The sequence below is a fragment of the Ceratotherium simum genome, chromosome 15 (genome assembly GCF_057802395.1).
Source record: "Ceratotherium simum simum isolate JZ-2026a chromosome 15, ASM5780239v1, whole genome shotgun sequence".
In the NCBI taxonomy this organism is placed as follows: domain Eukaryota; kingdom Metazoa; phylum Chordata; class Mammalia; order Perissodactyla; family Rhinocerotidae; genus Ceratotherium; species Ceratotherium simum.
In genome coordinates this window covers 21705122-21731201 of record NC_141914.1, presented here as the reverse complement: position 1 = coordinate 21731201, position 26080 = coordinate 21705122, and the positions used below count along the sequence as shown (strand labels likewise).

General features: G+C 39.6%; 1 protein-coding gene across 1 annotated transcript in view; it reads left to right on the top strand.

The window, feature by feature from the left end:
* The window catches only part of GPR156 (G protein-coupled receptor 156), an 88340-nt gene that overhangs the window by 42307 nt on the left and 19953 nt on the right, over positions 1-26080 (top strand). Inside the window, exons 4-5 of the mRNA XM_087439663.1 lie at positions 20843-20978; positions 21237-21347. Coding sequence (XP_087295789.1) covers positions 20843-20978; positions 21237-21347 — 247 coding nt within the window. The remainder of the gene's footprint in view (positions 1-20842; positions 20979-21236; positions 21348-26080) is intronic.

Below are 26080 nucleotides of genomic sequence, written 5' to 3'. Positions count from 1 at the left end.
GGATAGTTTTACTATAAATGCAAAGGTGAATTGCATAAGACTTTTTTCATAGTACCATTGATAATAGTAAAAACATTAGGAATTTCTGTTTATTAAGAGAACATCAGTAAATGACACCAAAAGCACAGGCAACAAAAGAAAAATAAATACATTCAATGTCATCAAAATTAGAAACTTTTGTTCTTCAAAGAACGCCATCAAGAAAGTTAAAAGAACCCACAGAAGGGGAGAAAATATTTTCAAATTATGTATCTGATAAGGGACTTGTATCTAGAATATATTAAAAATGCCTGCAACTCAGTAATAAAAAGACAAATAACCCAATTTTAAAATGAGCCAAGAATCTTAATAGATATGTCTCCAAAGAAGATACACAAATGGCCAATAAGCACATGAAAAGATGTTTGAAATCATTAGCCATGAGGGAAATGCAAATCAGAACCACAATGAGATACCACTTTACTCCCTAGGATGGCTAGAATAAAAAAGACAGAGAATAACAAGAGTTGGTGAGAATATGGAGAAATGGGAACCTCATACACTGCCGGTGGGAATGTGAAATGGTGCAGCTGCTGTGGAAAACAGTAAGGCAGTTCCTCCAAGTGTTAAACGTAGAGTTACCTTATTACCAAGCAATTAAATGCCTAGGTATATACTCAAGAAAATGAAAACATGTCCACACAAAAACTTGTACATGAATGTTCATAGCAGCATTATTCATAATAGCCCCAAAACAGAAACAGCCCAAATGTCCATCAACTGATGAGTGGATAAGTGAAATGGTATATTCATACAATGAAATGTTATTTGGCAATAAAAAAGAATGAAGTCCTCAATCATGCTACAACATGGATGAACCTTCAAAACGTTATGTTAAGTGAATGAAGCCAGTCACAAAAGACCATATATTGTATGATTCCATTTATATGAAATGTCCAGAATAGACAAATCTTTAGAGACAGAAAGTAGATTAGTTGTTGCCTATGATGGGGAAAAGCAAATTAAAACTACAGGATATACACCAAATGACTTAAATTTTTTTTATTATTATTGATGTTTTAATAGTTTATAACATTGTGAAATTTTTGGTTGTACATTTTTGTTTGTCCATCACCATATACATGTCTCCCTTCACCCCTTGTGTCCACTCCTGACCCCCATTGCCCCTGGTAACCACAATACAGTTTTCTCTGTCCATGTGTTGGTTTATATTCCACATATGAATGAAATCATACGGTGTTTGTCTTTCTCTTTCTGGCTTATTTCACTTAACATAATACCCTCCAGGTCCATCCATGTTGTTGCAAATGGGACGATTTTGTCTTTTTGTATGGCTGAGTAGTATTCCATTGTATATATATACCACATCTTCTTGATCCAATCATCAGTCAAGGGACACTTGGGTTGCTTCCACTTCTTGGCTATAATGAATAATGCTGCAGTGAACATAGGGGTGTATAAGCCTCTTTGGATTGTTGATTTCAGGTTCATTGGATAGATTCCCAGTAGTGGGATAGCTGGATCATAGGGTATTTCTATTTTTAATTTTTTGAGGAATCTCCATACCGTTTTCCATAGAGGCTGCACCAGTTTGCATTCCCACCAGCTGTGTTTGAGGGTTCCTGTTTCTCCACATCCTCTCCAACATTTGCTGTTTTTTGCCAAATGACTTAAATTTTTAAAGATAATGTTAAGATAAAGATGTGAAGCTATGCAACTCTCATCTATTCATGGTGAGAGTATAAATTGGTACAACCACTTTGGAAAATAATTTGGCATATCTTCTAAAATAACACATGTACTTTGTGAGCCAACAAACTCACTTCTAAATTATTCCCAGGAGAAGTGTATGCACATTTATGCTGAGAGTTGTATAAAGAATATTCACAGTACCAATATTTGTAATCACCCCAAATGTCCTTCAGTAGTATAAGGAGTAAGTAAGTCATGGTATATTCTTGCAGTGGAATACTACACAGCAATGAAAATGAACGAGTTACAGTTACAGCCAGCAACATGGAAGAATCTCACAAACATCAGTTTTAAAAATCCAGCCACAAAAGAGCATGTACTATATGATTCCCCTTATATAAAGTTCAAAGCCAGGCATAACTAAAGTATAATGTTAAAAGTCAAGACAGGGAGGAAGGAAAGGGTAATAATTGTGAATGGGGATTCTGAGGTGTTGTAATGTTTTCTTTCTTGACTCGGATGATAGTTACATAGATATCTTCTTTTTGATAATTCACTGAGCTAAATATTTATAATTTGTGCACTTAAAAAATACCTTTCCTGGGCCGGCCCAGTGGCTTAGCAGTTAAGTGCGTGCGCTCCGCTGCTGGAGGCCCGGGTTCGGATCCCGGGCGCGCGCCGACGCACCACTTCTCCGGCCATGCTGGGGCCGAGTCCCACATACAGCAACTAGAAGGATGTGCAGCTATGACATACAGCTATCTACTGGGGCTTTGGGGGTAAAATAAATAAATAAAATCTTTAAAAAAAAAAAATACCTTTCCTAGCCCAAGATTATTAAAAAAAAAAAAAAAGTCAAGCTGTCAGGGACCTGCATTTGTAGGAGTCATGAATAGGAAGTGGCCTTGTCTTCAGGGGACTGTCGAACATGAGGACAAATACCTTCTTTACATAATACCAAATGTCCACGTGTTCAACTGCTTCGCCATAATAGCCTTTCTTACTTTGATCAAATTACTGCATCAAGGTTTGTTCTTAAATTTCCTGTTACCTTTGCTTTCATAAATGTAGCTGAGCATCAAAATGGCTCTTAATTTGGATGCTAACAAGATTAGACAGTAATCTGACATTAATCAGGTTTTGATCCTATTCTATACCTTATTCCATCTCCATCACACTAAAGAGCTTGCTTTTTGGGAGTGGGGTGTCAGATAGTAAACATTTTTCAGGCATTTTGAATTTTGCCGTTATCGATGGTGAAAGATGCTAGTTTTGCATGTGTGTATGTGTTTGTGTGTGTGTGTGTGTGTGTGTGTGTTGGGAGGAGGTGGTGATCAGGATGCTAATCTATGCACAGTGACCTTTGTTTCTATCTGACTGAGCAGATGTAGGAATTAATCATTGTCACTCCTGGACGCGGCGCTGCAGCTGTCCCCCACTGCCTTTCTGCCCCTGATAGATTTATTAGTGCGTTTTGTTTGCTAGAAAACATGCCTCAGCACAGAAGAAGAGGCAAATTGGGGAAGCTTATCTGTGAATTTAATTTTCTAGAAACATGCTGTTTTTTCCTACATATCGGTACATGTATACTCTGAACTCTTTAAAAGAAGAAAAAGAGAAAAAAAAACCAAAGTGGTAATATGGTCTATATAGCATCTGAAAAATTATTTCCCATCCTGAGAAATTTCACATTGGACCAGTGTCCTTGGATTGCCAAGAACTGTCTTCTAAGCCCTGTAGCCTTCTTTTTGCAGCTGGCCCCCTTAACTCCCAACTGTCAGTTTAGTCCCACCCCCTTATGACTCTAGGCATAAGAAAATAAGTGTTCTAAGTTAGTATTAAATTCATTTTATTGCAGGCCCCACTACAAGCTTCAGACCGTAACTAACACTTTCTGGACCCCAAGCATCCCTGCTACATAGGTATCCCTGCAGCCTCACCAAATCCAACCCCTGGCAATACTGACACCAGTCTGGATGGAAATCAAAGTAGCCACACCTCTTTGGATGTTGGGAGTCTGCTCCAAAATCCAGTACAAATCCTGGGTCTAGTCTGTCTATTTTCATTTTCCCTCCCCTCTCTATCAGGTCAGCGTGCCCTGGGGCAGAGGCTGAAGGAGAGCAGCCGGTGCCTGTTCAGTCTGTTCATTCCTTCCCGGTGTCCCACTGCCTGCCAGAATCCTAGACCTCAGGCTTAGACATCTAGACTAGCCAGGGCCTTTCCGGTACCACCCTCACTCACTGTGGCCTCTGCTGATTTGCTGCACTCTCTGACCCTGCTTGATTCTCATACACAGTTTACTCCTTTGTTGACTCTTTCTGTATTTCTCTTCCTCAGAATGGTCTCCTGGTTTTAGACATCCTTAGGATGTTCAATCCCTAAGTAACCACTGCTCGTCCTTACTTTCATGCTCCCGGCATCTGGTTTATGTGTCTTAATCTTATGAGTCTGCCTAGACTCCTGAATGCAAACTCTTCTGACATAACCTCTTCAGCCACCATGTGAGCCCCAATTCTGTCAGTCTTTCTGTTTCTGATAGTGATACCAAGCACCTTATTGGGAGAAGACAGGTTAATCCTCTGATTAGTGGTTGGGCCCATCTCCCAAAAAAGGGAAACAAGCAAACCAAGTGTCCATCAACAGATGAATGGATAAACCAAATGTGGTAGATGCATACAATAGAATATTATTCAGCCTTAAAAAGGAAGGAAGTTCTGACTCATGTTACACCATGGATGAACCTTGAGGACAGTATGTTATGTGAGATAATCCAGTCACAAAGAAGGAAAATACTGTATGAATCCACTTATAAGAGGTATCAAGCATAGTCAAACTCATAAAAATAGGAAATAGAATGGTGATTCCCAGGGGATGGGGGGAGGGAGAAATGGGGAATTGTTGTTTAATGGGTACTGTGTTTCACTTAATGTTCAGTTAATTGTTGTTTAATGAGTATAGAGTTTCGGTTTTGCAGGATGAAAAAGTTCTGGAAATTGGTTGCACAACAATGTGAATATAATTAACACTACTGAATTGTACACTTAAAAATGGCTAAGATGGTAATTTTTATGGTATTTTATCGTATGTAATTTTATTGTATTTTACCACAATTAAAAATTTTGAAGAGAAACAAAAACTCCTATTAGTAGTAATTCATTTTGGTCAAATAGTCTATTATGGGGCCATTTTCTTAAAACTATATTTTATGCCTACACCACCTCTTGGGAGATAATGATCATCCTTAAATCACTACCTGTTTTGTGGAGTTGTTGCTTTATTTTTCATGTCCTAAATTTGCATCTGAACCATTAAGTGGTATCCTCTCTTTCAAATATTCCAGAATTTCGTTCTACCACACTCAAGATCTCTTAGTAATTTAATAGGTTTTGATCACATCCACGCTGGCCTTCTCCTTTCCAGGCTGCAGAATGTTCTGTCCTCATTCAATAGAGACCCTGCCATTCTAGTTTTCCTTCTCAAGAATTTATTTATTTTCTTTATATGACCAAAGCCAGATGTTTCATTCTGGCACACTTTGAGACTTTACCCTGGACTTTAGATTCTTAGAAGAAAAGGAAGAGGTAGCCTCGTTTTGTGTAAGATGTACAACAAACAATAGTAAAATAGAAATGTCATTGGCAAAGGGAGTCTTTCTCAAGTCTCCATGGGGAAGAATCTCTCTGACACATAAGATAATAGTAGAAATAGACTTACTCTTCTTTTCTTTTGAGATATAATTTACATACCATCAAATTCATCTTTTTTTTTTTTTTTTGGTGAGGAAGATTAGCTCTGAGCTAACATCTGTTGCCAATCCTCCTCTTTTTGCTGAGGAACATTGCCCCTGGGCTAACATCTGTGCCCATCTTCCTCTACTTTATATGTGAGATGCCTGCCACAGCATGGCTTGGTAAGCGGTGTGTAGGTCCACATCTAGGATCTGAACCTGCGAACCACAGGCTGCCAAAGCAGAGCGGGCAAACTTAGCCATGACGCCACTGGGCTGGCCTGAAATTCATCTTTTTAATGTGTCTATTCACTAGTTTTTAGTATATTCACTAGATTGGGCCGTCATCACCACTATCTAATTCCAGAACATTTTCATTACCCCAAAAAGAAACCTCATACTCATTAGCAATCTCTCCCCATTCGTCTCTCCCTGCAACCTCTAGCAACTACTAGTCTGCTTTCTGTCTCTATATATTTGCCTAATCTGGACAATACATTTAAATGGAATCAAAAATGATCCTTTGTGTCTGGCTTCTTTCACCTAACATAATCTTAGCATCGTGATTACGAGGTTCATCCATGTTGTAATAGGAAGCAGTACTTCATTCCTTTTTATGGCTGAATAATGTTCTATTGTATGGGTATTCCACATTTTGTCTTTCCATTCATCAATTGATAGGTATTTGGTTTCCACTATTTGGCTATTGTTAATAATGTGCTCTATGAACATTTATGTACAAGTTTTTGTGTGAACACGTGTTTTCCTTTATCTTGGGTATATATTGCTGGGTCATATCGTGACTCTGTATTTGCATCAGTGCTGAGCTGCTTCCAAAGTGGCCCTCCTTTTTACAATCTCTCCAGCAATGAATGAGGGTTCCAATTTCTCCACACCATTGCCAATACTTATTATTATCTGTCTTTTTGATTCTAGCTATCCTAATGGGTATAAAATGGTTTTGTGGTTTTGATTTGCATTTCCCTGATGGCTAATAATGTTGAGCATCTTTTTATGTACCTATTGGCCATTTGTAGATCCTCTTTGGTGAAGTGTCTATTCAAATTCTTTGACAATTTTTAAAATTAGATTATTTGTCTTAAGAATATCCTTAAACCAGTGATTTCTCAAACTTGGTTCACATTAGAATCGAGTAGGGAGCTTTTCAAAATCCTGATACCCAGGCTTCACCGCAGACCAGTTAAATCAAAATATCTGGGGGTAGAACACCAGCAGCGATTTTTTTAACTCTCTAGGTGATTCCACTGTTTGAGAACCAGTGCTATAGACTTGGTGACCAAGCTGATGAAACCAATATAGAAATGTTAAAGATTTAGAAACTTAGAAATTATGCCAGGTATAAAAATTGAACTAAACGTGAATTATAAAAAGCCTAATCAGATCAAGAGGTAGAGGAGAGTTTTTTCATAGGGATTTTTGATAGGATGAACTATCCTATAACAGGAAGTTTCAAACCACAGACAGTTAGAGAAAGTGACCTGGCTGTGGTTCTTGCCTAGTGACCAGGAGTCAGTCTTAAGAGGTAACCATGGGTGAGCCAATTAATGTGAGTAAGCATGACACAATTAAATCCATAAGCCCAGAAAATTTATCTCAATTATTCAGTGTTCAAAAGGAAACTATGGCAAAATATGAGTATTAACTAGGAGAAAATTGAAAGGTAGGCTTTTGAAAGTCATAAGAAGATTGAAGACTATTTTAAGAGACTTTATTGGAAGCACAGGGAAAGAGTAACTGAGAATTAAAAAAAAAAAAAAAATCCAAGCACTTAAAAATGTGACAGTCACAGTGGAGGGAAAAGGACATCACTCAAAGAATGTAAAAAGCTCCCAGAGGAGAGCAGGGAGCCCACAGAGTTTGTCAGGTTAGGTACAAAATAGGAAGAAAGACTTTGAGAAGCACCTTTGAAGAGAGTCCAAAACACATAAAGGGATTATTTAAATCTATTAACAGGAAGAAGCTAGAGTAATGGGACACAGAGAGTACTCAGAGACCCAAAGACAATAAAACTAAGCTGATTATGTGCCTCTGAATGTATTGAGAAAGATATCAGAGTGATTACCATGCTCAAATTGCCCCCTGTCACTGGAATGGGGGCAGTTGATCAACTAGTTTCTGTGTTTTGTGTATTTCAAGTCAAGTAGACAAATAAATACTGATTAATCACTGGAAACTATTGGCATTCCTCTTGAGACTTTTGAAGCCTCTGGAAGAAATTTTTCTCTTGGTCATGCCTCTTTCTGAAGCTACTGCCCCAGCCCTCGCCCTCCTATTACCACCAAGCCTCTTGAAAGAGTGGTCTTCACTAGCCACCCCCACTTCCTCACCTCCAATTCATTCTTCAACCCATGTCCTGATTCCACCAAAATGATGCTTGCCACGGTCATTAAACCAACTGATCTCTTTTTAGACTCCATCATATTTAGCCTCAAGCTATATAACACTTAAACATGTTGTCTGTTCCTCCTTTCCAAAACCTTCTCTTTTCCTGACTTGACCATACGTGAATGTCCTGGTCTTACCTCTCTGCTGCTTACCAGCTGCTTTCACTGGCTTCTGCACTCCACCTACCCATTTAGTGTTGATATCACCCTGGGTTCCAGTCTTGATTCACTTCTTACACTCTACCCCTCACTTGGTCTTAATGCCTCCTGCGACACATCCCCACGCCCTGCCTCATTTGAATCCCATTTTCTAACTTCATAGTTGATATTGTCAGATGGACGTTCCTCAGTCAATTCAGATTTGATGAGACTCATACCTTACCACTAATCTTTCTGCACCCCATGTATTTCCTATCTCAGTTAGTAGCACTACCATCCATCCTTTCCTCGTTCTAGATTCCTTTGTCTCCCTACATATCCAGTTAGTCACCACGCCTTAGATATTTAACCTCTGAAATGTCTCTCAAATCTGTCTCCTGTTGTCCATCTCCATTGCCCAGGTGTAGCCCTGATTTACTTTTCGTCTGAATTATTACAGTAGCCCCCCAACTAGTCTTGCCTGTTTCCAATTCAACAACTGCCCTCTTGCCAGCATATTTTTTTTCAAACTCAGACCTAGTTTTCAAACAGAGACTTCTACTGCCTACAAAACTCTTTGGGTAAGCAAATAAGATCTTTTGTAGTCTGGCCCTAATCTACAATTTCTGCATATTCCCTTGTGCTCTCGTCATACATGGTAGTGGCCAATCCTCGAGCATACCATGCACTTGCATCACCGTGCCTTTGTTCATGTTCTTCCTTGTTTTGTGACTCTTCTCATTTTTCACCTGACAAACTGCTATTCATCCTTTAAGACAAACATTTATCCATCAAAATGTGGGCCCTGGACCAGCAGCATCAGTATCATCTGAGAACTTGTTAGAAACGCTAATTTTTGGGGCATTTACCCTAGACCCTACTGAATCTAAATCTCTGCAGGATGATGACCAGATCTGTAGTTTAACAAGCTCTTCAGGTGATTCCTACCAATTCTAAAATTTAAGAACCACTGTTCTTAAGGCGCCATTCCTATATCAATGCCTATACCTCTATTACTACATTGTTTCATAATCATATTTATCTATTTATTTATCCATCTCTTCTGCTACATATTGAGTCCTCAAAGTCAAATACAATATTTTTGTGTATTTCCTAGCATCTGCCACAGTGTCTGGCATGCAGGAGATGCTTGATAAGAATTCGGAGCCTAAAACGTATACTCCACTCCCCTCAGGATTCAGTCCAGTTAGAGTGCATACAAACACACAGAGCTGATGATCAAACGATGTCCGAGGTTTCTACTCTCAAAGGCTGACATGTGCCACACAAGCCAAAAGCACACATACTGACAACACCAAGTGTCGGCAAGGATGCAGAGAAACTGGATCTTTCGTACATTGCTGGTAGGTGTGTAAAATGGTACTGCTACTCTGGGATGCAGTTTGGCAGATTCGTATAAAATCGAATATATGCTCACTGTATAATTCAACAGTTGCATTCCTGGCTATTTACCCTAGAGAATGAAAACTTACGTTCTCACAAAACCTGTACACAATGTTTACAGCAGCTTTATTTCTAATAATCAAAATATGGAGACAACCCGAGCATCCTTCAACAGGTGAATGGATAAACAAACTGTGGTAGATCCATACAATGGAACACTGCCCAACAATAAAAAGGAACAAGCTATTAATACATGCAACAACTTGGATGAATTTCAAGGGCGTTACGCTGAGTAAAAAAAGCCAAACTCAAGAGGTTACACACTGTATGATTCTATTTATACTGCATTCTCAAGAGACGAATTTATAGTGATGAATAATAGATCAGAGGTTGCCAGGAGTTACAGTTGAGGGAAGGGTGTGACTATAAAGGGGTACTTTGAGGAAGGTTTTGTTTTGTTTGCATGATGGAACAGTTGAGTATCTTTATTATGGTGGTAGTAACATTAATCTATAGAACTACACACACCCACACTCACACACACACACACACACACACAGAGTGCATGTAAAAACTGGTGAAATTCGAATAGGGTCTCTAGTTTAGTTAATAGTATTCCACCAGTGTCAATTTCCTGGTTTTGATAGTGTACGCGGTAGTTATGTAAGATGTTATCTTTGGAGAAAGCTGGGTGAAAAGTACACAGAAACTCTCTATACTGTTTTGCAACTTCTTGTGAGTCTTAAATAATTTCAAAATAAGTTTTTTGAGACAAAGAAAGCACAGGGATTTCTGGTGAAAGCTAAATTAGAAAGCACTACTTGACATAATGCCCCAATGGGGCCCAGGAAGTGGAGGAGAGCTCACTGCCCGGTGGAGAGGGGAGAGGAGGAAAGAGGAGTGGAGATTCCTGCCTTGGACACCTTTTGGTCGAACTTGGCCCAGGCCTGTTGGCCTCTTTCCAGTCCGACTGCTCACTCCTGCTTGCTTGGGGAGAAGTGAGTGCTGGTTGGAGTGGGAGGTGAAAGATTCCTCCTCAGCAGTTTCCCACATGGGGCGAGAGGGAGGAAACCTTTCCTCCACAGGCCTAGGTGGGAAGATGGAGAGGGAGGTTAGGGGTTCCTCCTGAACAATGTTCACAAAAGGTTATGTGTGAACAATGAAAGATTAAACTGCGTAAGAACTCTGGCTCTGGAATCAAAGTCCACCTCAAATCCCAGCTCCATCACTTAGTAGTCAGGTCACGTGATTGCTTTACTGAACTTTGCTGAATCATTTCCCTATTTGAAAATAGGAATTATGATGCTATGTCTTTCATAATGCTGCAAAGATTGCATTAGAGAGTGTATATAGAGCACTTAGCAACTGCCTAGCACACATTAAATATATAATCCACGTTGGCTACTCTTTTTAATATTATTCCATATCATTACTAATATTCTAAGAAGTAGAAAAAACATACACACAGATGTATCTGACTATAATGTAATTTTTGATGATTCAGAGGTACTTCAGGATTCTTCAGTACTTCAAATTCATCATAAAATCAGCATTTAGTCCCTACATGTATAAACACAGACAACTTAAAAATGGTTATTACTTTCTATGACAGGCCTCATGTGCTTTTTACTTTAGATACCTTATCTCTAAGTTTTAGAGCACTCAGGAGGATAAATGTATTTTCCCCATTTTCAGATGAAGAAACTCAGCATGGTTAGGCAAATCACCCACCACACACAGCTAGTCAATCTAGTCAGTCTGATTTCAAAGCCTATGCGTTTTCCACTACATCGTGTTACCTCAGTATTAACCTCAGTATTAATCCATGAAAGCTGCTTAAACACACACAGATTATCTAATAGTTGTTCCTTTCACATCAGATTACAGGACGGAATATACAACTCCTGTCACAGCCTAGGGCAGACACTTCCAGGCCATTGCTGAGGCCAAGACTTGGAGTCACTAGACAATGATGGAAACCAAGAGCCCAAAGCCGGTTGTAGCAAGAATTCAGTCTGCAGTTCCAGCCAGGAGTCATAAAGGGAACCTGCCAAGCTCCAAGGTCCAGGCCAGCAATCAGAATAGGAAAGGGCAGGCAAAGCCTGGAAGAAGGCATTCCAGGGGACTCAGGACTTCCTCTCTGTCTCCTCTTGATGATAAATGCCAGCTAAACAGGGCCTTTGAGGAGCCTCAGCTGAGGAGGCAGGTAAAAACCCTTGGCCTACCAGCCCTATTGCTGGACGTTAGAAACCCTAGCAGAAGCTGGTTGATCAGCAGGATGGACACATGGTCTCAGGCAGCAGGGGTAAACTAGCAGAGAAGTGAAAGAATACTGGAGGGAACCAGAGTCAGGACATCTGGGTTAGCTGTCCCAGTGTGGTCCCCATCTGGCTGTAAAACTGCATGCAGGTCCCTCAATCTTAAAATGAGGGAGTCAGGTCTGATCACTGGTTTACGCTGTCGCTTAGAACCCTAAGACTCAAATCCTGTCCTGGGCAATTCGTCGGGGCAAAGTGGTGGGGAGGGAGCAGGTCCTGCCTTTCTAGCATCTCCCTTTCATCTCTTCTAGGTACTGGACCTCTAAGTCCTTCTAAGTCTAACGATTTAGCCAGGATAACAGTCAATAAGTTTCCACTAGGTTCAGGGCCCTGTGGGAAGTGCTGATGGGACAAAGCTGAGTAAAACCCAGTCCCAGCATCAGGAATTCCCAGATTCTGGCCCAGTGGGGAATGATTCTAGCCGCTGTAGTTGTTCAGGATTCTTCTCAGATTCACCACGGCCCAAAGTTCTCCTGCCACAGACCTGAGGACCAGAAAGAAAGGGGAGTGGGGAAGGAAACCTCCCCAGTGTGGCAGGCGAATCCTTCATGCCTGGAAGAGATGAATTTACATGTCACCTGGTAAGTGATAATATTCTGGTTTACAGCAGACGCCCTGTGATTGGATGTTTCATGTGGCCAATCGTGCTGTGCTTTATGCTCCACTTAAAACCAGGGCATCTGCTCTGCCCTGTGGGAAGTGCTACAGGTCTCCTCCTAGGAATTGCTCAAGGCCTTCTCCTGCCTGTAAGGGGAGAAGGGAAGTTGAAATCACTGCTTCATAAATAACAACACGTGCCCACACTCTAGAGTCTAAGGTTATATGAGAGAAGAGGATTTTTTGTGTTTCTAGTGTTTTTCCCCTGGCATTTAGAAACACATTTAAAATATAGTACAGTTGCATGAGACGTGGCAAAAATACATTTGAAAACTAATTTTTTTTTAATTGATGTGGAGTGTGGCCTTAATATTCCTGATTAAACTCATACGAGCTCCTTCTAGTAAGGGTGCCCATTGGGGCTTTTTTTTCTTCTCAACACCAGCTTATCTTGAATCCATCTGTTTGATTTTTCTCTCCTGTCCTAAACCCGAGCTGGTATAATGAAGTAATGGGTATTGTTCTTGTATCTAAATTTCCACATTTCAGCTTTAAAAATATTTGTAAGGATACATTTTTAAATTGATCCTTAGGCCTGTTCAGAGTCCAGGAGAGCTATGCATTCTGAAATTTGTACACTGAAAATTTATATGCATTTTCACATATAAATATCTATAATAAACATATATTCATATACATAGATTTTATTAAACGTCCCAGTGAGTACTGAGAAAATAACTGCTAATAATAAATTAAAATTTTATTCTCTTTTAAAAGATGAAAAGACAGAATAAGAAAATTGTCTTTGGGGCCGGCCCCATGGCTTAGCAGTTGGGTGTTCATGCTCCACTACTGGAGGCCCGGGTTCGGATCCCGGGCACGCACCGGCGCACCGCTTCTCCGGCCATGCTGAGGCTGTGTCCCACATATAGCAACTGGAAGGATGTGCAGCTATGACATACAGCTATCTACTGGGGCTTTGGGGAAAAAATGGAGGAGGATTGACAATAGATGTTAGCTCAGAGCCAGTCTTCCTCAGCAAAAAGAGGAGGATTAGCATGGATGTTAACTCAGGGCTGATCTTCCTCACACACAAAAATAATAAAAAAATAAATAAAAAAAAAAGAAAATTGTCGGGCCGGCCCCGTGGCTTAGCGGGTAAGTGGGCGCGCTCTGCTGGTGGCGGCCCAGGTTCGGATCCTGGGCGCGCACCGACGCACCGCTTCTCCGGCCATGCTGAGGCCGTGTCCCACATACAGCAACTAGAAGGATATGCAGCTATGACATACAACTATCTACTGGGGCTTTGGGGGAAAAGTAAATAGATAAATAAAATTATTAAAAAAAAAAAAAGAAAATTGTCTTTGTAGTGAAAAGGTTAGAAACCAGGGAGGTGGTGTCCTAATGAGCTGAGGAAAGAAATTATATCTCATTTGCCTTCCTATCACCAGTTCTTCTTAATCCCTGGACAAGTAGGTGTTTAGGAATTGTTGAATTAATTAATGTCTGACACAAGAAGATCATTAAAAATATAATAACTAATAAAACATGGAGACACTGAGGTCATCTGCTAAAGGTGAATTTGGGGGCAGGATATTTAGCAAGGTTTTTTTTGCACTTAGCTTAATATTTTGATTCATCGATTGACTGATTAGGATGTAAATTCCAATGCATCTCTGGTAATCACTTCAGCCTGTTGTTCCTGCTTATTGTAAAGAAGCAGAAATGCAAAGTGTGACTGGCTTATTAATAAGCCAGCAGCAGGGAAAAGAAACTTGCCTCTGGAATAAGTTGAGAAGGGAAGAGCTGGAAGGAACCTTAGATTTCATCAGGTCCAGCCACCACTAAGCATTTAGCTATTCTGCAGGCAGAATGTCTTTGTTCTTCCAGTTCCTCTCCGCTTCAGCGACTGTAGCCTGAACTGACAGGATAGTAGGTAGGGATCTCTCTCTCTGTGAAAAACAAAGCCATACAAGCACTTATGACTACAGGAAAGCACGCGAATTTAGGGAGGCCAGGCCCACCCAGGACAAGAGGCAGGGCTGAGTGTTTCAGCTCAGGACAAAACATACTTTACTGGCTGCAAGGATGTAAAGAGAAGGCATGCGTCCTAGCCTGGCTGCAAGCAGCAAATCAGTCCAAGATCAGCAAATTTTCTGAAGCCAGAGAGTGGGGGGCATGTTGTTAACCTCTGAGCGGATGTCAGCTGAAAGTCTGTAATCTGTGTGGTCGTGAAGATGAGGTCTCATCCATCAATTGCTCGACAAGGGCTGTCATCATATCACTGGGCCTGCATGGCCTTTGACACATGATGTAAGAGACATATTGGACAAAAGCATTTCCTGGGAGAATTCTCCAGGAAGAATTCAGCCAATAGAAAGGAATCTTTCAAGTGGCCTGATTTCATTGGAGACAAATAAACACATATGTGCTTGCGCATATGTGAATATACACGCCCCCAAGATGCTGCACTTTCCTAGAAACAAAGAGAATGAGAGAGCAAAAGCTTCATTTATTTTTAGACTCCTTTCAGCACCATACTGAGAGGGGAAGCAAAGGAGGGGCTCACTCGGACGACAAGGCTTTTCAATGAGGGTTTGGGGTATGGGGATTTGCCGAGTGGTCAAAACCCAAAACCCTTTGGAAGTCCATGGCACCAAAATAACTCCTGCCTTTTTGAATTCGGTAATGCCAGGGGGTTCTCAGCCATACCACAAGGGACCAAGAGGATCCCCCTGAAACTCCTACTATTACCCAGAATATACCTCTCTTGTCTTAACACACAGACTTGGAACCAGCTCTTGATTTTCCCTCTGACTGTCAGGGATCTCTGCCACTTTAGAGCCATTAAGCACACTTTTGGAAGGATGAGAGCCTTCATCCTCCCACCTAACAGAGGAGAGCATTGCTAAGGAAAAACGAGATTAGGGAAGAGGACAAACAAAGGAAGAAAAGATGGGCCTTCCATTTCCATTAATGAATTCATTCATTCATTCAGTAAATAGTTATGGAACACTTGCCATTTTCCAAACACTGTGCTAGGGGCTGAGATAGAGAAAAACAAGAAACAGCTTGGCTTTTGAGGAGTAGAAACTGTCTAGTGAGACAGACACAAAAAGCTGGTAGTATAACATGACAGTTGTAGTGAAGCACCTGTAGCTGGGGTGTTGTAAGGACACAGAGAACACCAAACCTGGACTGAGGGCATCATCTAGGCAGATACATGCTCTTATTTCTTTGAATCCAATGAGGTGAGTTAGTCACAAAGAAAATGTTAAGAAATACCTCACAGAACAAATAAAAAGATTGACTTACTGTGTGGCACAGTAAGCTTGGCTGATTGATGTTGGAGACCAGTGATTTTGGTGGCAACAATCTGCAAGGTTGTATAATTTTCTCCCCCAGCACTCAGCTGTCTGAATGTAAAAGAAGACAGTGGATTGTAATTTTGATGCGAGTTTTGTCAGGCACATGCAGCAAAAGGGCTTGTTTGGAAAGGGAATTGAGTGTTGTTGAGAGAACAGTTCAGATGACCAACCAGAAATTTGAAATTGGGTAGAGAAAGAAAGAGAGGCTGATAGACTGTGAGGAAGCTAGAGAAATCGAGGAATTGGAGGTCTGTAGCCTGTCAATGAGCAAATGTGTTAGAAGTAAGCATATGAGAGGGCTGGAGGATAGGAGACTGATTCATTCATTCATAAGTATTTATTGAGCACCTTCAATACACGAGGTAGTATTCTAGTGCTGGAAGTACATCATGAATAATTATAATTGGGAGGAGAAGACAATAAACAATAATAATAAATGTGTAAATAAATTCATTACCTTCTAATGTAATACATTAGATGTGTGAATGCAGATGTGTGAATTAAAATATTCCAGGCAGGGAGAATAGCCACGTCAAAACCTTGAAGTGTGTGAGTGCCTGGTGTTTTCAACGAACAGTGTAGAGTGGAGTGGGCGAGGGGACGAAGTAGGAAATGAGAGAGAGAGAGAATGGGGACCAAATCTGTAAGCCTCATGGAGCCTGGTGAAGACGGGCTTTTCCTCTGAGTGAGATGGAGAGCCATTGCAGAGTTGTGAGCAGAAAAGGGACACAATCTGATTTACCTTTAATGGATCGCTCTGGCTGCTGTGTTGAAAATAGACATGGGGAGGTTCCAGACTAGAAGCAGGGAGACCAATTATGAGGCTATTGTAATAATCCAAATGAGAAATGCAAAGTAAGACTTTGATCAGGGTGATGGCAGCAGAAATGGTGAGAAGTAGTTGGATTCTGAATGTATTTCAAGGACAGAGCCAATGGGATTGCATGACAGATTTGGTGTGGGTGGTGAGCAAGAGTCAAGGGTGATTCGAAGATTTTTGGTCCAAGCAAACAGAAAGATGCAGTTGCCGTTATCTGAACTGGGGAAGAATGTGAGGGGGAAGACTAGGAGGAAAATTTTGGATAGCTTGTGATCAGAGAGTGGGATATTGGTGTTTAAATTTCTGAATGATCATAAGACCCAGGGTATGACCTAGGGAATGGGTGTCTGAATGTGGAATAAAGTCAAGTCATGATAAGTAAAGAACTTAGAACTCTGGAGGGTGAAAGGTTAATGAAATCTCTAGGATAGTCTCCTAGGATGGTGGCCCAGGCAACAGAGGAAGGACCAAGGCCAGGCTGCTCTCACCCTGATGATACAAAGTTTGAACATAAATGGTTAGAGATCACACAAATATTAGTTGGAGGTGTACAGAATTTGAACTGGACTCAGATTTTGAACCTAATACATTAGAAATAAGCAAGATAGAAAACTGACCATATTTGCTGAAACACACCAGACAATATCACCATAAAGCTGGTTGGAACATATCCAGATGAGATAGATTTATGATCCTGTTGTAGCCTGGATCAAAAACAGTGGGTTGAAAAAGAAATTCAATAAATCTTCACTATTTAATCTTAATTGTTTTATTAAAAAGCTTTTTGGAAAGACATTCATATTTCGTTTCAGTTATGTTTAAAGCTCAATGATACTATTTATATCAACTCATATAGCACTTTAGAAAGCATGGCCCTGTGACATCTTGAGAAGGTTTTCTAATAGTCACGTCAAGCCAAGAAGTACCCTCAGCCCCATTTGCAGGCCATGTTTCCAAACTCAGTCCTTAACCATCTTTAAAAAGAAACAATAGGATGACCAGTCACTGCTCTATAACTCCAAGTATAATAACTCTCTAAGTTTAGGAATCAGTATTTGATAAAGATATTTAAAATGTAATACCTGTGAGCTGGTAGACGTCACTTACACATCTGAATTCATTTAACTATTGAAATGATAATCCAGGTTTATACAGGTTCTGCAGATGTAGATGGATATTTATCTATATGTATTGAGACCTTATTTGAGGATAGAAAAATCTAGAAAGCTCTTGCCTTACATTGCCAATCAATAAATGAAGAAAAAAAAGATAATGAGATAGCTATGTAATCCTTTTTTTAAAACAAAATCCAACCTTGTTTCTGACTGCCAGTAACCCAGTCCAAGCTTTTATCTCTTCATAAATGCAACACAAGTAATCTAAATGGGACTGGATATTTATAATCAAGTATATAATATTTAAATCTAATTGCTTTGTGGAAATTATATGTTTGTGGTTGATTAAAATATTCAGTATACGTAGGTTTCATCTTTTAGTTCAATAGAAAAATATAAATGACATTGATGGTTGAATTTCTATCAAAGTAGCAAAGACAATCCCCAGACATACTAATTCATCTGCTGAATTGGAGATGATTCACCTTTCAGTGACTTCACAGGGGTTAACTTGGCCAAACATAATAGGTAAATCACTTTCCATTCATTTTTTTTCTGAGGCAAATTTCCAGTAAAATTATTTATGAAAAATATCGAAATATACACATATAAGTCCAGAACATGTCCATTTGAAGAATGAATTTGCATCAACTTTTGAGATGTGAAGACTATGTAATGTATATTCTGTCAAAAATAACTAAATTGAGTTCCTCCTAACTAAATCAGGAGGGGGAGGAATTCTAGATCAGGATTTCATGCATACTGATTTACATGAAAGGAGACCTGATTGTGTAGTGGTGTTCAAATAAAATGGATCCAGAGAAGAATTAAGAAAGAAACCAACCATCAGTGATCTAGACAACACAGACGTGTGGCTGTGATACCCGGGCAGTTGCTTGGTGAGGAGGTCATCGTCAGATGTTCATGGCTCATACCCAGGAGCTTGTGAGAAGCCATGAGGAAGAATGGCCTCAGTTAGTGGTCTTACAGGAGCCCACTCAGCGGGTGTACCACTGCCCAAGCTTCTGACTGCACTGCATGGCCAGTCCCCAGGTCAGCAGTGCCCTTTTTTCTAAATCAATGTCAGCACTGGTCTCTCAAATGTATAACTTTTCTTAACAAATGCTCTGTGAAGCTGCTGGTTAGCAGTGTTCTCATTTCAGTAGTCAATATTCACCCCCTGTTCCCCCCTTTTATGGGAAGAGACAAAGAAACTAGCGAAGGTTACTCTCCGTAAGTCCACAGTTTGAAGACATGATGACTGAGGAGGCAAACCTGAGTGAATGAGTGGATAGGTAGAATAGGGCTAGATCTTAAGTTTGGATACAGAAGACTTAAGGTAAACAATAGAAAAATGTTCTTTATACAGGTAGCTCTCTTGCTAAGTGATGAAGGTAGTATGTTAAGAAAATAAATCTGAAAGTAATGTACAGGATATATTAGGACAGAGAAAAATGGGTGTTAGAGAGCTTAAAGTTATACTAAAACTCTAAAAATTAGTATTTTTGCATCACCTTAGAGTTTTCAAAGAGTTTTGGGACACACCTCATTTGATCTCTGCAATAACCTGTGGGGTAGATATGAAAGATGCTATTATCTTCATTTCACAGATGAGGAAACAGGAACCTAGAGTAGTTAAATGACTTGCCTATAGTCACACAGCCATGAATGGCAGAGCCGGGGTTCTCATCTGTCACCTGACTCCAGTTCCATTGCTCCAAATGTGATTGTTTCCTGGATAAATGTGGTAGCAGGAATGGAGAGTGAGGGACAACTCAGAGAGATTCTGAAATAACAAGAGAAAGAAATTGGTGATTGATTGCGTATAGGTAATAAAGAAACAGGGGAAGGAAAAGGTGATTCCTAGCTTTCTAAAGCCTGGCAGATGGTGAGATTAATAATATCATCAGCTAATGTTGACACCATGCTTACTATGTGGCAGCCCCTGTGCCACACACTCTACTCTATTGCCTCGTTGAATCCTCACAGCTCTTGGGGGAGTGGGTATTATTATTATTCCCCATTTTACAAGGGAAATACATGAAAGTTGTTCTCACTTTTAGAGGAAGAAAAAAAATCAAAGCTTTTGCTCCAAAACAAGGTAAAGCTCAGCTGGACTCATTGGCTTGTGGTGACCATACTTGGGCCTGAGACCCGGGGCAGTGGCTTGGTCTTCTTATGTGTGTGGACATGATTATGCTGCCAGCTACAAGGTAATCAAGCTGGGTCAATGGTGATTATGACGTTTGCAAATCCAACACTGCCAAACTGTTTAATGCCTCCTAGGTACTTTGCTTTTCGTTAAAATAGGCTTCCCTAAGTAGCTCGGTTTGCCTTGACTCTGGCCATTAAGATGGTCAGCCGGGTAATCCAGGTACATTAGATAAGAATGCTTTCCTCCTCAGTTAGTTTTTAAAAATAAAAGTATAACTAAGTACAATTATCAAATGACTGTTAGTGTAAATATTGCATTTACATAGAATACACTATTTAGACTCACACTTTTAAATACAATTAAATTCCTTCTTAATTGTTGCTAGTTACTTTTACTTCTTAACTATCAGTCACTGTCCAGTGTAAGCCTGGTTTTCCCCTTAGGTTACCCAGTCCACACATTTCTACTTTGTCCTGAGCCTCTCTTGGTGCCCAGGCTTTGTCTGAGACCCTGATTGTCCAGCCTCTCCTAATCTTGGAATTGCTCTGTAACCTCATTTAAAACTACTCAAGAAAAGACCCTTCCCAAATTTCCTGCTTTTGGTCCCTGCTTCTTCTTTCTCTCTTGGTCAAGCAGAGAGAGAAAAACAGTGTACATATCAAATAAAGTAAATAGTGTGTAAAAAAAAATTCCAAACCCTTTTCCAAATAGTAGTTTACTTTACAGCTCATTTCTAAAGGCTCCAAGCTGCATCTCTGTAGGTGTCTACCTGCTAGTTATTTATTCACTAGACTGCATATCGCAGTCTCCTAGCAACCATAAACTTCGTGGAAAAGTCCTAACTCTTCCCTGATACCACCTGTTTGTAGGAAGGTGGCCCTCTTTTAAAAGACTTGGAGTTATACAAGCAAGAAATGCCAGAATTTAGTTCTTTTCTAAAATAAATTTAAATAAATCATAACAGTTTTTTACAGGGCTGTAAAGTGGTTTCTTCTCAGTGGTCCTTCACTCTGAGGCTGCATTGGGATGCTAGTAGGAAGCTCTGTCCACTTCCAGGGCAATGGGTCATGACCGTAAGTGTCTTTCTTCCTGACTCCTTCTAGGATTGTGAAGATGTCCAGTCCCAATCTGAACATCGTGACCTTACTGGGCAGTTGTCTGACTTACAGTAGTGCTTACCTCTTTGGGATTCAAGATAAAAATGCTTTAGTGGGAAGCTCAATGGAAACTCTGATCCAGGTAGGTGAAGTCTTAAATTTTTGTTTTGAATATAATGCCCATGTTTTGATAATTTTTTAAATCAGCTGCTCCTGTGGGTGGTGGTTACCTTTATCCTTGGCGTGAGCACTTTCAGAGACGATACCTGGAACTCTTAGTCAGTGAGGTCCACTTTCTGCTCCATGCCCTCTATGGACTTTGGCTTTGCAGATTAGAATGTGTGGAGAACCAACAAAGGCTCCTCTCCTGATTCTTGCTTCTGTCCCTTTCCACCTGTAGATAAGACTGTCCATGCTGTGCATTGGGACCTCCCTTGTGTTTGGGCCCATTCTGGGAAAGAGCTGGCGACTCTACAAGGTGTTTACCCAGAGGGTCCCGGACAAGAGAGTGGTGAGTAGGCAGCAAGCACACACTGCTTGATTGCAAATGGCAGCTTCACTACTGATTAAAAGATAGGGACGCTTGTGCCAGATTACTGGATCTGGCCCTTTATGACCATTTGAAGTTCCTGCTCCTCACTTCAAACCGTGGAGTCGTTTGGCCTCATAAACCCCCAAGCCTGGAAGGCTGTGTGTCAGTGCTATTGGGAGATAGGTCTTTGAGCAAAGGTTCCAGTTCATATGCACCCCAGGCCCTGGTACTGCTCTGGGATGTGTGAGCTGGCCAATGTGTGAGGGAGAGCAAGATGCCCAGAGAGACTGTTACTTGGCACAGGTGTAAGCTGAAAGTGGACAGAGGGAGAGTGATTACAGAGAAGTGTAGCAAGTAAGCAGAATTACTTCCCTCACTGGAGCCCAATTCTTTTCCATGTAGAAGGCCATTCTCTGCACTAAGAAGGATGGGCCTTGAGCAGTGGCAGAGAAGAGGATACCCATTCAGCAGATAGAATCAACCCTAGAAGCTAAGTGGCAGCCAGATCATCTTCATGTCCCTGATGTCAGATGTCATCCTAAGCACATTCCCCCATTTTATCAGGTTCCCTGATAGAACTGCCCAAACCTCAAATTCTGATCATGAAACTCCTTGATTATAGGCCCTGCCCAGACCCAATATATCACTCAGGTGGAGTTTATTTCTCTGGAATAATGGTTGGTTTGTTTGGTTGGGTTTTTTAGCAAACATTATTGAATCTTGGTGAATATTTATCAAAAGCTTAGCTGTGAGTAACCATATATTTGAAGAAGATTACCTAAAGGACAAGAAGTTCATCCATTCCTCTAGAACAGTGATTCCATTTTTAAAAATAGCTTTATTGAGATATAATTGACATGCAATGAACTGCACATATTTAAAGTGTATGATTTGATAAGTTCTGACATACATATACACTGATGAATTGTGATGTATAATCTGCAAAATCTCATGCATCTTTGTTATCTCCCTCTCTTGTCCAATCCTTACATCCCCTGTCCCTGTCCCCAGGCAACCACTGATCTGCTTTCTGTCACTATAGATTAGTTTGCATTTTTTTGTGTGTATGTGAGGAAGATGAGCCCTGAGCTAACGTCCAATGCCAATCCTCCCCTTTTTGCTGAGGAAGACTGGCCCTGGGCTAACATCCATGCCCATCTTCCTCTACTTTATATGAGACGCCGCCACACCATGGCTGGACAAGTGGTGCGTGGGTGCGCGCCCGGGATCCAAACCTGCAAACTCCGTGCTACCCCAGCAGAGCGCGGGCACTCAACCACTACGCCACCAGGCCAGCCCCTAGATTAGTTTGCATTTTCCAGAATTTTATATAAATGGAATACAGTATATACTCTTTTTTTAATCTGTCTTCTTTTAAGTGGCATAATTATTTTGAGATTCATCTATGTTGTTGCGTGTATCATTTGTTCTTTCCTCATTATTGCTGAGTGGTATTCCAATGTGTGGACATACTACAGTTTGTTTATCCATTCACCTGCTGATGGATGTTTGGGTTTGTTCCCCATTTGGGGCTATTAAAAATAAACCAGGGCCACCCCGTGGCGTAGCGGTTAAGTGCGCACGCTCTGCTGCTGGCGGCCCAGGTTCAGATTCCAGGCACGCACCGACGCACCGCTTGTCAGGCCATGCTGTGGCGGCGTCCCACATAAAGTGGAGGAAGATGGCCATGGATGTTAGCTCAGGGCCGGTCTTCCTCACAAAAAAATAAATAAATAAATAAACCATACTATGAACATTTTATGTACAAGTCTTTGTGTAGACATATGCTTTCATTTCTCTAGAATGAAACACCTAAAAGTAGAATGGCTGGATCATATGGTAGGTGTATGTTGAACTTTCTAAGAAATTGCATGACTGTTTTCCAAAGTAGTTGTACCATATTACATTTCCATCAGCAGTGTATAGCGAGTCCCTTTACTCCACATCCTCACCAACATTTCACTTGGTTGGTCTTTTTCATTTTAGCCTTTCTCATGTGTAGTAGTATCTTACTGTGTTTTAATTTGCATTTCCCTAACGCAATGTTGAGCATCTTTTCACATGCTTGTGTGCCATCCATATATCTTCTTTGGTGAAGTATCTGCTTAAATCTCTCAGCCGTTTTTTTATTTAACTGTTTATTTTCTTATTGTTGAGTTTTGAGAGTTCTTTTTATATACTAGATACAAGTTCTTTATCAGACATATGATTTGCAAATGTTTTCTTCCAGCTTGTGGCTTTTCTTTTCATTCGCTTAAGAGTGTCTTTCAAAGAGAGGATGTTTCTAATTATGATGATGTCCAATTTACTACTTTGTTCTTTTATGGATCATGTTTTTGGTATCAGATACAATAAATTTTTGCCTAATCCAAGGCCCTAAAAGGTTTTCTTCTGTGTTTACTTCTAGAAGTTTTATTAGTTTTAGTTTTTACATTTAGGCCTATAATCCATTTGGAGTTAATTTTGAAATATGGTATGATGTATGGATCGAAGTTCATTTCTTCATACATGTGTATTCAATTGTTCCAGCACCATTTGTTGAAAAAACTATTCTTTCTTCACTGAATTATGTTTGAACTTCTGTTGAAAATCATTTGTCCGTACATATGTGGATCTATTTCTGGACTCTTCTCTGTCTCATTGACGTAGTTGTTTATTTTGACATAAATGCCATATTATCTTGATTACTGTAGCTTTATATTAAATCTTGAATCAGAAAGTGCCAATTCTCCAACTTTGTTCTCTTTCAATGTTGTTTTGGCTAATCTAGGTCCTTTGAATTTCCATATGAATTTTTGAATCAATTTGCCAATTTCTACAAAAATCCTGCCAGGATTTTGACTGAGAATGTGTTGAATCTATAGATCAAATTATGAAGAACTGACTTCTTAACAATGTTGTCTTGTAACCCATGAACACTATATTTATCCATTTATTTAGATCTTTAATGTCTCTCAGCAATGTTTTTTGTAGTTTTCAGTAAAGATCTTTCACATCTTTTATTAGAATTCGTATGTATTTTATTTTTTTATGCTATTATACATGTTATTGTTTTTTATTTCACTTTCTGTTTTTTGTTGCTAATAGCTAGAAATACAATTGACTTTTGTATGCTGATCTTCTGTGCTGCAACCTTGCTAAACTACTTATTAGTTCTAGTAGCTTTTTTGTAGATTCCATCAGTTTTTCTACATAGATGATCATATCATCTGTGAATAAAGACAGTTTCTTTCCAATCTCTTGTATGATGGCACTGGCTAGAAACAAATGTTAATAGAAGTGCTGAGAACAGACATTCTTGAGTTGTTCTTGATCTTATGGGGAAAGCATTAAGTCTTTCAAAATTAAGTATGATGTTAGCTGCAGTTTTATTGTAGATGCCTTTTATTTAGTTAGGGAAGTTCCCTTCTATTCCTATTTTGCTGAGAGTTTTTATAAACAATTGATGTTGCGTCTTGTCAAATGTTTTTTCTGTGTCTATTGACGTGATCATACGGTTTTTCTTTTTTAGTTTGTTCTTATGGTGGATTACATTAAATGATTTTAGGATCTCAAACGAACCTTGCATTCCTGAGACAAGCTCCACTTGATCATGATGTATCATCCTCTTCTTATATTGTTGGATTCATTTTCATAAAATTTTGTTTATAATGTGTTCTTAAGGGACATTGCTCTGTCGTTTTCTTTTCTTATAAAATCTTTTTCTGGATAATGCTGGCCTTATAGAATAAATTGGGAAGTATTCACTCTTCTTCAATTTCTGAAAGAGTTTGTGTATAATTGGCATTCACATAGTATAAGTATCTCACAACAGTATGCTTCCGTTTCTTTCTTTCCCAATCTCTATGTTATTGTTTTCACTTTGACATATGTTAAAAGCCCCACACAAGTTTTCTTATTTTTGTTTAAACAATTAGTTATCTTTTTTATTCTTTTTTTCCCATGTAATTATTTTATTTTTTATTCTTATTTTTTTATTGATGTATAATTGACATATAACATTAGTTTTAGGTGTACAACATAATGATTCAATATTTGTATATATTGTGAAATGATCACTACAATTAAGTCTAGTTAACATCCATCCCCATATAGTTATAAAAATTTTTTTTCTTATTATGAGGACTTTTAAGACCTCCTCTCTTAGCAACTTTCACATATGCAGTACAGTATTATTAACTGTGGTCGCCATGCTGTACATTGTATCCCCATGACTTATTTATTTTATAACTGGAAGTTTGTACCTTTTAACCCTCTTCACCTATTTCGCCACCCCTCACCCCCACCTCTGACAACCACCAATCTGTTCTCTGTAAGCATGGTTTTAGTTTTCTTTTTTTTAGATTCCACATATAAGTGAGATCATAATATTTGTCTTTCTCTGTCTGACTTATTTCACTTAGCATAATGCCCTCAGGGTCCATCCACATTGTCACAAATGGCAAGATCTCATTCTTTTTTATAGCTAAATAGTATTTCATTTTATATATATATACCACATCTTCTTTATCCATTCATCCACTGATGGATGCTTAGGTTATTTCCATGTCTTGGCTATTGTAAATAATACTTCAGTGAACATGGGGGTGCATATATCTTTTCAAATTAGTATTTTCATTTATTTGGATAAATACCCAGAAGAGGAATTTGCCAGATCATATGGTAGTTCTATTTTTAATTTTTTGAGGAAGCTCCATACTGTTTTCCATAGT